The sequence below is a fragment of the Mustela lutreola genome, chromosome 4, assembly GCF_030435805.1.
Source record: "Mustela lutreola isolate mMusLut2 chromosome 4, mMusLut2.pri, whole genome shotgun sequence".
NCBI lineage: Eukaryota > Metazoa > Chordata > Mammalia > Carnivora > Mustelidae > Mustela > Mustela lutreola.
In genome coordinates this window covers 174576742-174589785 of record NC_081293.1, presented here as the reverse complement: position 1 = coordinate 174589785, position 13044 = coordinate 174576742, and the positions used below count along the sequence as shown (strand labels likewise).

Here is a 13044-nt window from a genome sequence, read left to right as displayed (position 1 = left end):
AGGGTGGGGAAGGAAATGGTACCTACTGGTTCCTTTGTTCCTGGGGTGGGGGCGGGGGTCTCTCCCTTCATGCTTCCTCTCTGGGACATCCTCTGAGATGAGCAACTAAATTCCCCCATTGTATGACCCAGATGCTCTTCAGGTTGGCATTTCCACCTCGTATGCCTATGGGCTGTTTATCCTTCCTTCTTGCAAATAGCAATTTCAGTATCTTCTGAGTTCTCCCAGAGCCAAGTGTGCTGACTTTTAAAACTCCAGGCTTTTAGCCCTGCTGGTTGCAAGACCTCAAGAAATTGGGACCCTGTCACTTTCCAAGCCAGTTGCCATAGAGGTTCATTTTTCTCCGTGTACTCCACTCTATCCTTAGTCTGTCTCTCACCCTTCCTGCAACCACAGCTCTCTCCCCATGACAGGGTCTACAATCTTTTTCTCCCAATCTGCATCTCTGCACTTCCCACTTTCCTTGATGTGGCTTCTTCTGTCTTTAGTAGGTAGAAGTTGTCCTGACAGTCATCAGATTGATTTCTGGGGTATTTACTATGATTTCATAGTTACCTACTTATATTCCTAGGACAAGGCAAGCCTAGGGTCATCCTGCTCCGTTGCCATCTTTCCACAGTCTACTTTCCCTCTTGATTTATATGGAATGTCAATCATTTGGTTTTCCCACCTGCATAATTTTAATATCATCCCAATAAAAGACAGTGGAGCATAAATAATTCAACTCTATATCTTGTATAGAATGAATTTTTATGTGGATTTTACAAACCCTTCATTTCCTTAAATCTCAGATTAAGTTTTGATTCATTGGTGACCTGAATGTTCTTGGGATTTGATGTGGGTTAGTAATGCAACAATTAATTGATAAAATAAGACACCTTTTCATCATACTGAATAATACCATGCCAGGAGAAGTTATCAAAAGGTTTGCTACTTTATTTTGTTTTTATGGGAGGTTTCTGGGTATGAGGGAACAAAAAAGACATTTTGTTTGAAGTTCATCATGTACACTAGGACAATAATAATCAAAATAAGCAAATTCTATTTTCTTCCCACCTTTGTGAATCCCAAAATACTTAGTCTAATGGACAATCATATTAGCTGTTTAGTTGGAGGTGGTAAGAGGCATTTATGTAATAGCTCTCTAGTCTTTAAGAGCGAGTGTTATATGTAGAAAAGTGATACCAGATGTTCTGTGTCAATATAGAGACTTTCTTAGAATTCTAGGATTTTAATCAAAAAGCTTCTAGGGATTAGAGGATTTGACTGCATTTTGGCTGGGGGTATAATAGAGGGCCTTCTGGGTTGCTGAGAAAGTTGATTTCATTTAGAACTTTGTGTTTTCAGTGTTACTGCTGATATGATTTAGGGCTTTGAGGTGCTGAAATGTAACAAAATTAATCTCATACAGTTTTCTTATAACCGTTTGAGGTATGACTGAGATATATAGATATGTTGATACACAGCCTAAAGGATTTTTAATTCAGTAGAGTCTACTTATACAATAGAAGGTGTTGTATATGGCTGTATATTATTCCATTTTTCAAATACAGACATGTGGATGGAATTCTTTTGGAGAGAAAATGATCCTATGGTACTAAATAAGGATTTTCTGGACAACTGTTGTCAAGGTCATTCTTAGTGGAGGAAAGACTTGTCAAATCATCACCTGTTTTTTAAAAAGAGGTGATTTGACAAGTCTTTCCTCCACTAAGAATGACCTTGACAACAGTTGTCCAGAAAATAAATAAATAAATAAATAAATATTAAAAATTTTTTTTTATGGGTGGCTTTACAAAACAGAGATTGCCATAGCTGCTGGTATATCTTAATCCTTTGAAGAATAAATGCTTGAAAAGTCAAACATTTGACAGAGACTGAGTACTAGCTCCTGTACTAGTAGAGCAGCAAGGAGGGGAGGAACACAGGTTTTACAACAATAAGTGAACACTGCTCCTCACAAGACATTTTAAATCAAGTTAAAGTATGAACAGACGCAGGCCTCTAACTACGTGGACTATATGGCAAGTTTGACTGTCAAATAGATGCAAAAACAATGGGTCATAGAAGCAGGTGCTTTCATCTGGGGAGATTGCAAAGGAAAGACTGAGATGAGTCTTGAAGGTTGAGAAGAACTTTATTTGATAGAAAATGGAGGGGAATAGGCTGTAGAGAACTGGAAAGGGGAAGGAGGGCCCAGTTGGGGAGCCCCTGCCATGCCAGTAGTGTACTTGGTGATTTACCAATAATGTGGACGTGGTCATCTGATGCTCCTCCGTGGTGCTGGGAGGCCGAAGGTACTTCTCCAACCTTACAAATGAAAAAACGGAGGCACAGTGTGGCTCCCCTCACTCAGCTAGCATGTGGTCAGGACTGGGATTCCTAGCAGGTCTGTCACGCAGCTGGGGGCTTCAGCACAGTTGCTGTGGGTATGATGACTCCACTCTCCTGTTGTTGATTGTCTGCTGCCTCCCAGGAGGAATTCAGTTACCTCATAAATGAGGAAAGGTTTTGTGACCTGGAAAAATACAACTGATCTAAGTGGGAAAATCTTCTTAATCACCTCTACCCTGCTATTTCTGACTGCTAAGAGCTTACTCAGAGTTAACTGTGCTCAGTGGGACTGGTCTTAGGAAGGCAAAACATAGAAACTTTCAATGACTGACTTTGGCTTAGGAAGGTCTAGAAACTACTTTAGGGTTTAGAACAACTTTAAAAAGGCAGAGCCTCAAAAGCAGCCTTTCATATACATTTGGTCTTCATTGTTGACTTTTGTTAACTACAGGAGCAAAATAGTCTATTAAGACAACAGGACAGGGACACCTGGGTGGCTCAGTTGGTTAAGCAGCTGCCTTCGGCTCGGGTCATGATCCCGGCGTCCTGGGATCGAGTCCCACATCAGGCTCCTTGCTCGGCGGGGAGCCTGCTTCTCCCTCTGCCTCTGCCTGCCATTCTGTCTGCCTGTGCTCGCTCCCCCCCCCCCCCCCGATAAATAAATCTTGAGGGAAAAAAAAAGACAACAGGACAAGTTTTGGTGGTTATTCAGAAGATTCTGCTTTGGTATCCCCCCCCCCCTTTATTGAGTATATTTTGCCTATTCTCCAGCCTTTCAAGCAAAAATCCAGTCTGAATGATTAAGTTAATATTAAGATGTCTTTTGTCCTGGGATCAAAGTAAGATGACCATACCATCATATATTTTCCTTAGTCTTGTGTTTACTTAAGGGCCTTCATCTCCTCCCTCTGTCCTTCTAAATGCAAAGGTTACAGTGTAAATGTTTTCCCCAATTACTTCTCACATTTGCTTAGTAAAGTGTTCCTTCTCCGTTGATTACTGTTCTATGTTCTAACTAGGTAGACTGAGAAGAAAAAATTGTCCTTCAGTTTAGTGTTAGTTATGTGAACCTTGAATTCTGAATGTACAATGGAATATAATTAGTTTGGTTTACACCCATTACATTTTCAAGGGATTTGGTCATATCCTAAATGCTCATTTATCTTTGTGTTCAAGTATGGCTTTAGGAAATCCACTTTGGAATATTAAGTCTACAGAACAATTAAAGATTGAACTCATGATGCATATTCTAACTATATTATGCTCTATAATTATCACCCTTATAAAGATAAAACTAAGTATTATTGCATGAGGAACAGTATAGGTTAGAATATGGAGGATAATGACACTAACAATTTATTCAACCTTCACTGAGAACTTAAGATGTGCTAGATATTGTAAGAGGATGAATACTGAAAAAAAGTAAGATTGAGTCCCAGCCTTCAAGGAGATTAATAGATAATATTTTAGAGGAGCTGTATCAACTGCTACATAATAAACCACCCCAAAACTCTATATCAGAGCGATTTTTTTTCATAAACTAAAAAATGAGAGCCAGTATCTGTTATTGCTCAGAAGTCTAGGGTTGACTAGGTGAGTCTAAAGGTCTTGCCTAGACTTCGTTTTTATGATCACACAGACATCTTTACTTGTGTTGGGCTCTTGCACATGTTGGCCCATTTGTAGATTGATCTAGAGTAGTCTTAGTGAAGATACCTAGGTTCTCTTCCAAGTAATTTCTTCTCATCTATTAGGCTAGTCTTCTTTACTTGAGGGTGTTGGCATTCTAGAAGCTAGGGAATGGGGAAGAGTATAAGGCCTCCTGATGCTTAGGCTCAGAACTGACACATCAGTACTTCTGCCCTAGTCTGTTCACTAGTACTTCTGTCCTAGTCTGTTCACCTACGTAAGTCACCAGTCCCTCCAGATTCAAGGGGTTTAGAAATAAATCCCATCTCCTGATGGAAGGACCTACAAGTGGTGTTGCTAGAGGGAGGGAAGTAATTGGTGTCATTTGCAATCAGCTTACCTACTATAGAGACAGACAGTTTTGCACAAGGAATAAAGCCTTTGTAAGGTCTTATATAGTGACTGCTGCAATAGTTCAGGAAACCATAAGCTGTTTGAATTGAGAGAGCATAAATTTCAGGACTGATAATGGTAGAAAATGAGGCTGGATCTCAGGAAAGAGGACCAAGCTGGAGAGGCTTATATTCCATCCTTAGACATTTGGGTGTTATCCTTTGGTGAGAGCAAGCCATCTAAGGTTTTCAGCAAACATGAATGCCATTGTAAACTTCATTACTTTTTGTCTATAGGTTGCTCTGGCAACAGAATGAATCCAAGGTAAGCAAAACAGTGATGGGAGATAAGATGCTATTGCAGAACTGTACACTGTGGGAATAATTTTGAAGGCTAAACTGAAGCAGTGGGAAAGTACTCATTCAAGTGTGGTGAACCTGACCAATGTTAATCATTCATTCAAACAAGCTCTCTTGAGCCAGTGCTCTTAAGTGTTTGAGAAATGTGAGTATTCTCTGGGCATCTTGGAGCTTTGGAGCTCTATACAACTAAGCTTCTTCATGCATCTGACTGTTAGGCATGCAGTAAATAGAAAGGAATAGTAATCCTGGCTCACAGTAGTGAAGAAATCATGGTTAGTGATGTGGTGATTTAAAATGTGTGTGCTTTGGCTGTTTGTTTTTTCTAATATTCTTAATTACCAGAGCTTTAATGATACTGAAAGTCATTATGTTGGTTAATATAAAGAATAATGAAGAGCCTGAGTAAGTTCTGTTTTTTTTTTTTTTTTCATACATCTGGACCTGCCCTAGTACATAATATGTGACTTGCAAGGTAATTCAGAAACCTATGTTATTTTAAAACCATACTGTATTTCACTTTACCATACTCAGAACTCTTTTCTGGGTTGAGAAATACTAAGAGGAGGAGGTCCATTTGTATGTTAATCTTTTCTTGCATATGTCTGAGAATATGTAAGAGTAGTGATTAACTTATGGGAGAAATTGAGAAAATACATTGTTTAGAACTTACAGTTTACAATAAAATATAATAAAATGTTGGGGCGCCTGGGTGGCTCAGTGGGTTTAAAGCCTCTGCCTTCGGCTCAGGTCATGATCCCAGGGTCCTGGGATCGAGCCCCACATCAGCTTCTCTGCTCTGCGGAGAGCCTGCTTCCTCCTCGCTCTCTGTCTACCTCTGCCTACTTGTGATCTCTGTCTGTCAAGTAAATAAGTAAAATCTTAAAAAAAAAAACTATATATATATATGTGTATATATATATGTACATACATATATATATATATGTATGTATATAAAATAAAATGTTAAGCTAAGATTGTTTTATTTTTAAATATCTTTTAAGATAACTACTTTCAGAAAATATGAGCCTTATTTTCTTATTGGTGATTCTCCATGAACTACTTTGGGTCAGTAATCTGTTCTGCCAAATCCCATTATGCTACATTTAATTACTTGCAGAAAAGCTACATAGTTTCCTAGCTAGCTTAAATGAACATCCAGTGTGTTTTGTAGATTCCTGGAGATCTCGAATATCATAGCCTGGGGTACCATGACTTGTGAAATAATTAATTGAACAATGTTTTTTCAATATTCCCTGTATCTTTAAGATACTATTGGAGTGATGCTATGTGAATATATTTGGCTATTTCTCTCATCAGAGTAGAGATTTCTGGAAGTTTGAGCATTCTTAACAGAAGTTGATGAAGAGCAGAGGGATAGAGAGAGGTCACCTGCTTTACTCACCCATAACTTAATGAAAATTATAACCTTCCTCGAAATTTTAATTGGAACCTGGAAGTTAAAATACATATATGCACATTCCAAATTTGTGTATAACTCCTTTCTCCTTACTAGACGATGACCTCCTTAATACAAGAGCCATATTGTGTTCCTTGTAATATAGGCCCTGGCTCCTGTCAGTACAGAGTATGGAGTGTGCATTACATGTTTGTTATGGTTAAAGATAATTTAAATGTTGTTCCTTTGGGTAAAACTAAGGAATTTAGAGCCTGTAACTGTTTTGTTTCCCTACTCACATCCACTTTATACCTTTTTCCCTTAGTGGCAGAGTACCAGTGAGGTTTGCAGTCCCCCTTACCACGTGCTCTGCTAGGGGACTTGTTCTCCCCAGCAAGGTAAACCATGATTAACCTGAGTTTCTACTACGTTTTCGAAGGGATCCGTTAGGCATGGGTTTGTGAAGCACTGCTAGCCAGAGTGACATCAAGTCTTTTAGAGATGTGGCAGAAGGAGTCTCTTTGTGCTTCTAGAGGATCTGCCATTCTGCCTGTTGATATATGGAACAAGAGGAGCTGCCTTCAGGGATCATGAGGTGAGCCTACGTAAGACGAAGAGCAGCGTACATGGGGAGAACAACAAGATGGAAGCAGAGGGGAGTTTTGAACCCCTGGATCAGCCGACCATAGAAGTATAAGTCAGTTCTCTTTAATTGTCCTGCAGAGTTCAGAGTGAAAACTTCTTTCACCTTGCTGGTGAAAAGAAAGGACGTCTATAGATTGAATAAATAGTCTAAAAGGAACAGATTAGAATAGCATCAGTCCTTCAGTCCACATGCCCTTCTGCTTCTTCTCTATTCAACTGTCCCAGCCCCAGGATAGAAGACTCTGGGGTCTGGTCCTGATAAAATAGATGCAGTTTGTAATGAGGTTTCATGGACTGATAGGTTGCTTGTTCAAGTCTCCATTGTTTCTATTCCAAGGAAAATGGGAAATGGTGATAGGATGAGGGCATCATTTTTGATAGATGTATTGTCAGTTATAAAAACTTACTCCCTGATACGAACTCAGATGTGGTTGTTTTTCATGGAGAAGTGAGTTTTGGGATGGTTCCTTCCTCCCAAGCCTGTTCCATTAGTTTCTCAGCCTTAGTATTGACGTTTAGGACCAGCTAATTAATTCACAGAACATCATATGCATTTGGGGATGTTTGAAAGTGTCCCTGGCCTCTACCAATAGATAGATGCCAGTAGTACTGTTATATTGTGACAGTCAAAAATATCTCCAGACCAAAAAAAAAAAAAAAAATCTACAGAAATAGCCAAGTGTCCCTCAGAAGGGAGCATTGTCCCCCATTCGGAAACCACTGTGTTGAAGGCAAAGGATTGTTTCTTATGGTTGCATTTGTTCTAAGACGCAGGCAGAAGACTCTCACTGCCTTAATCACTTCACCTTATGGTGAGAAAAATATAATGAATTAGTAAATTTGTCAAATCTTCCCAAACATCCAAAGAACCTTGAGATTTGAGATGTTTTGAGCCAAAATATATTTACTATTTAAACTCTTTACCCTTAAAAATTAGAATTGTTTTTCCTTACCATTTACTGAGGCATAAATGACAAAAATGGTATATATTTAAGGTGTACAATGTGATGGTTTGATATATGTATACATTTTGATACAACAATTAAGCTAATTAACATGCCCATCCCTTCACATAGTTACCCTTTGTGTAAGAGATAAGGACACTTAAGATCTACTCTCTTAGCAAATTTTGAGTGTACATTATTATTTCCTATAGTCACCATGCTGGGCATTAGGTCTCTACAACTTAATGATTTATTTTTTTAATAAACTCATTTGGAAGGAGGTAATTCCAGTGTTTTAAATTCTATTCCAGTGGTGTTTTTCCTCAAGTGCAGCTGATACACCATGTTACATTACTTTCAGGCGTACACATAATGTTTGGACAAGTTTATACGTGATGCTCTGCTCACAAGCGTAGCTCCCATCTGTCACCGCACAATGCTGTTACAATACCATTGACTATATTCCTTATGCTGTGGTGTTTATACCCATGACTTAGAGATGACTTCTTAAAATCCTACCCCCAAATGCTAAATAATCACAGGTGTAAACAGCCTCCAATGTGATGATGTAAACCGTTGTCTTAGCCAGGCTTTTCTTCGTTGCTGTTAATAGAATGGGCCAGAGATTCACTTGGGGTTGAAGCTGGGAAAAGTCTACATTTTATCTATCTTTACGACACGACGATCAAAGAAAATGGTAGGAACGATCCAAGTTTGTTTCCAATTTTATTTTTAAAAATGAATATTAAATATTATGGGAGTACAATTAAATGTTTTTATCAAAATGAAAAATTCTTTCAACACGACTCTGGTTTCTTTGTGGTGGTGAGGTTGTTGTTGTTGTATCCGCAGGGTGTTAGAGCATGCCTAAGGGCATACGCTGTGTCCTCTGTAAAGTGAATAACAAATGTTTGAGTGTTACCAATTTATTGGAGCCTTGAAACAGACTTCATGTGAAGACTTCAAATAGAAGCAAACCAGCATTAAAGAATCTTTAAAGCAGTAGAGATGCCGTGGTTTGCAACAATGAAATAATACAGTGATAGGTGACGGTTGTGGTCTTCCTTTCCTCAATCCGCTATTACCTTTCCAGTTACCACACCTGTTAATTCAATCTTTGCAGTAACTCGGAGACTTGTCTGTGCCTCTGCTTCTCTTCTGCGCTCTTTCAGGAGTCCAAGCCACTGTCTACTTAAGCTCATCTCACCGCTCTACTCTCCGACTCCAGTTCACTTCCCACAGAGGGCAGCCAAAGTGCAGTGGATAACAAGTGAATGTTTTGAAATGCTTATAAGTGGCCTCCCCAGCCTGGAGCCCTCCAGCATGGTTCTCTTGTCCTGGGGACCTAATCCGAAGCCCTTGGTTGTAATATTTTCGTCCCTGAACGCTGACTGCTATTTGCTTTCCTCTCTCATTAACTTTCGCACTCTCTCCTCTCATCTTGGCAAACACCTATCGCTTCCGATCCTTCTACTTGCTGTGTTCTTTGCTGTGCTGGGGTCTTGAAACTGGCATTTCCTCTCTCTGAAATAGTATTCTTTTCTTGGGTAATTCTGATGTGTCTTTCAAGTCTTAGACTGAGTACCGCTTCCTTAGGGGAGCAATGCTTTGGACGGCTAATCAAAGTCTGACTCCTTTTATATTATTCTTAATACTCTGGTTTTCCTCTCAGAACCATACTGTCTCAACTTTCAACTATACACCTGGTTTGTGTTTAAATCTGCCCCCACGAGATAGTGCGCGCCAATAGGTGTGTGTTCATTTGCTTCTCCACTGTATGAACCAGACTTAGTGTTTGCCTAACACACAGTGGGTTCTTAGTAACTATTTTAGTGAAAAGTTGAATTCCCCTTGTATGTTGGCAATGTATCAGTCTTACAGCATGTTTATTGTCCTCATGTTGAATCTGGGATAAGCATTTAATGTTGAATCTGGGATAAGCATTTAATATTGGAAGAGAGTGAGAATGAGTTGTTCCTACTGTCCAAAGATTAGCATATTGGATAGCGTAGAACCATGCATGAGAACTGGTAACTGGCCAACCACATACACTAATATATAAATGATTTATACTTTGCTTAACAGAAAAACAATGAATATAAAGTATTTTTTAGGCAGCTTTTCATTTAATCCAGAACTGGAGAAGAGACTCAAGGCTTAAAAATAATAAATTTCCCCATTTATTGCTTTAGAGTTTATTCAAATTGTTCTATCCCATGAGTCCTAGCTTAGTAGCTTTTGGGCCAATAGGATTTCAGCATGCAAGGCTCTAATATAAGCAACTGGATTGGCTTAACTACCTCTGATGTCACAATTTCCCCATTAGGAGGTCATAGTTTTCTTGAAATCACATTGTAGTAATAACAGCTCTTGTTATTCTGTTTCATTATAAGAAACGTAATGTACCAAAAATAAAAATGCTGGAAGGAGCAGCATACCTTTGATCGACGCAGACCTTTTTTCATTAATGTGCTTTGATATCTACTGCCAACCATTGGAGTTAGCTTCTTTGTTTTACGATTGACTTTTTGTTTTCGTTCGTCAGTTACTAGGCAGATGGAGGAATGAGCCTACTTCGAATTACTCCTTCAACTCATAGTTCTGTTTCATCCCAACTGTTGAGGCTTAGCGTCTTTCTACTACTTAGCCTTCCTGCTTCTAAAGGAAAAGCCATTTGGACAGCCCACCTGAATATAACCTTTCAGGTGGGAAATCGGATTATATCAGAATTAGGAGAGAGTGGCGTTTTCGGAAATCATTCTCCTTTGGAAAGGGTGTCTGGTGCGGTGGTACTTCCTGAAGGATGGAATCAGAATGCTTGTAATCCTATGACCAACTTCAGCAGGCCTGAACAGGCAGACTCTTGGCTGGCCCTCATCGAACGGGGAGGCTGTACTTTTACACATAAGATCAATGTGGCAGCAGAGAAGGGAGCAAATGGGGTGATCATCTATAACTATCCAGGTACGGGCAACAAAGTGTTTCCTATGTCTCATCAGGGAACAGAAAACATAGTTGCTGTGATGATAGGCAACTTGAAAGGCATGGAACTTTTGCACTTGATTCAGAAGGGAGTCTATGTGACAATCATCATCGAAGTGGGGAGAATGCATCTGCCATGGCTGAGCCATTATATCATGTCTCTGTTCACCTTCCTGGCTGCCACAGTTGCCTACCTTTTCTTGTACTGTGCGTGGAGACCTAGGGTGCCCAATTCTTCCACCAGGAGGCGAAGACAGATAAAAGCAGATGTGAAGAAAGCTATTGGTCAGCTTCAACTGCGCGTGCTCAAAGAAGGGGATAAGGAACTAGATCCAGATGAAGACAGTTGTGTTGTTTGCTTTGACATTTACAAACCCCAAGATGTAGTACGTATTTTAACTTGCAAACATTTTTTCCATAAGGCATGCATTGACCCCTGGCTTTTAGCCCATAGGACATGCCCCATGTGCAAGTGTGATATTTTGAAAACTTAAACCTGGAGAAGCTTCCGAAGATGTAACCAAGTCTTTCCAAAGATTAAAATGAAATGAATTCTCTTTTAGCACTTTATGTAGAGAAAAAAAAAAAACAACTTCATCTTCTCTACCTAAGTACTAAAGAGGATGACACTTGTGTGTTTTAAAAATAAAACTCCATATCATGCCCAGTTATTTGAACTTGTTGTTTTTTCATTAGGTTGCTACGTTTTTGCCCATATCCAAGTAAGAATATTAGTATATGTTAAAAGCAAGTTAGTCTGCAAGCTAAAATGGTTGTGACATTGAGGCCACAGGGAGTCGTGATACTTGAAGGTTTCTTTTTTATATTTTATTTCCATATTTTTGATAACATATTGCTGTTAACTTTGATTATAGAGTTAGATCTTGATTTAATTCTCCATGGTTAATTAATATCAAGAAATGGTTTTCAGAGGTACTGAGTAATGTGTTGTAAGTAATTATTTTAGATGATAACACCTCTGGTTATGTAACTAAAATATTTTAAATGATTATAAGCTTCATTTAGGGCAGGATCACACCAAAAAAATCACTTTTGTTTGCCAAAGCCCTTTAAATCCTAGTATAGTGAATTAGCTGCGGTAGCAGATTTCCTTTCTAGAAGTGATGTTAGTAAATAATTGTTTTCTTAAAATACTGGTGGTGTGTGGTGAGTGTGTTTCGGGCCATTTTGATATAGATCTAGAGTGGAACTAAAATTTTAATTAGCATTTCAAGTTCTGTATTTTACTTCTCTATTTGAGTAGATAAACACAAACACCTATGTGTAACAATAAGCGGCTGAAAGATTTGAGTTCTAATTTTGACAAATATTTTTGGGTGAAATGCTAAACCATTGATATCCAATTTGGATGGCACTTTGAGTCTACAAACATGTACTACACACTTGGGAGAATGCGTTGTACGGAAATAAAATCAGATTAATGGCCTTTGGGAAAGAAAATGGACCGTGGTGAGCTATAGTTTACACGATAATATTTTCTTTTTATTCTGTTTTGGTTAGGTCTATAGGGCCTTTTCCTCCGCCTTTCCTGCCTCAAATTATTTTGATTCACATTTCATAAAAAGAACTAGCTTCCTTAATCCTGGTAAGACCCAACCAAAATGGTCTCTTAGTGTCCTGTGTGTAAAGGTCAGACCTTTGTGTTCAATGTCAAAGTTCTTGGTTTCCTAGCTAGTGGGTAAGAACCACTGAGATACCCTCAGGAAAGTGTGTGACAGCACCAGGGGTTGGCCATATTCATTAGCTCACACGTTGTTTTGGTCTCGAGTCATTTTGTGCCATTGATATAAGTGCAGCAAAAATAAAGGCAGAGGTGACAATGGGTGTGTGTGTAGAGGGTGGGTCTACCAGGGATGTTGATTTTGACAAAGGTTTTGTTCCATGCATCTATGACCTTTAACTGCTGTTGCTGGTTAACTCTAAATGGGAACCTTGACGTTTTTCTTTTTAAAATCAATAGCTGCCTTTTTGCTTAAAATGAATTATGCTAAACTAGACTGCTACATATAATTTTTTGCTTCTATTCCTTTCTTCCTTCAAAATGCTGTTAGATCAGTAGCAGATGCCAAGATCTGCGGAGAAAAGAGATTAGTGTTCTTTACCGCTGTCATCCCTATGGAGAATCAATGTAAGAGTGAAGAAGGGGAGCTGAAGTAATCTAACAGGATTTGGAAATCAAAATCCTCCTTTTAAAAATCAGAATCAAAACCAAAGTGAACCAACATACCTGAGCAAGCAATCATTAAATAAATTTAGTGTAATGGTTTATAGGCTCACTGGCACGGTGACCAAATGTGAGTCAAAAGTGGTATGAGAGTCCACTGCTTTTACCACATAA

The 13044-nt window shown here is 38.9% G+C and overlaps 2 protein-coding genes across 22 annotated transcripts in view; both read left to right on the top strand.

The window, feature by feature from the left end:
* The window catches only part of CADPS2 (calcium dependent secretion activator 2), a 533537-nt gene that overhangs the window by 157994 nt on the left and 362499 nt on the right, over positions 1-13044 (top strand). The window lies entirely within an intron of this gene.
* RNF148 (ring finger protein 148) lies at positions 9831-11348 on the top strand. Its single transcript, XM_059171722.1, has one exon. It carries the CDS (start codon positions 10268-10270, stop codon positions 11177-11179), a length of 912 nt encoding a protein of 303 aa, XP_059027705.1. The 5' UTR covers positions 9831-10267; the 3' UTR covers positions 11180-11348.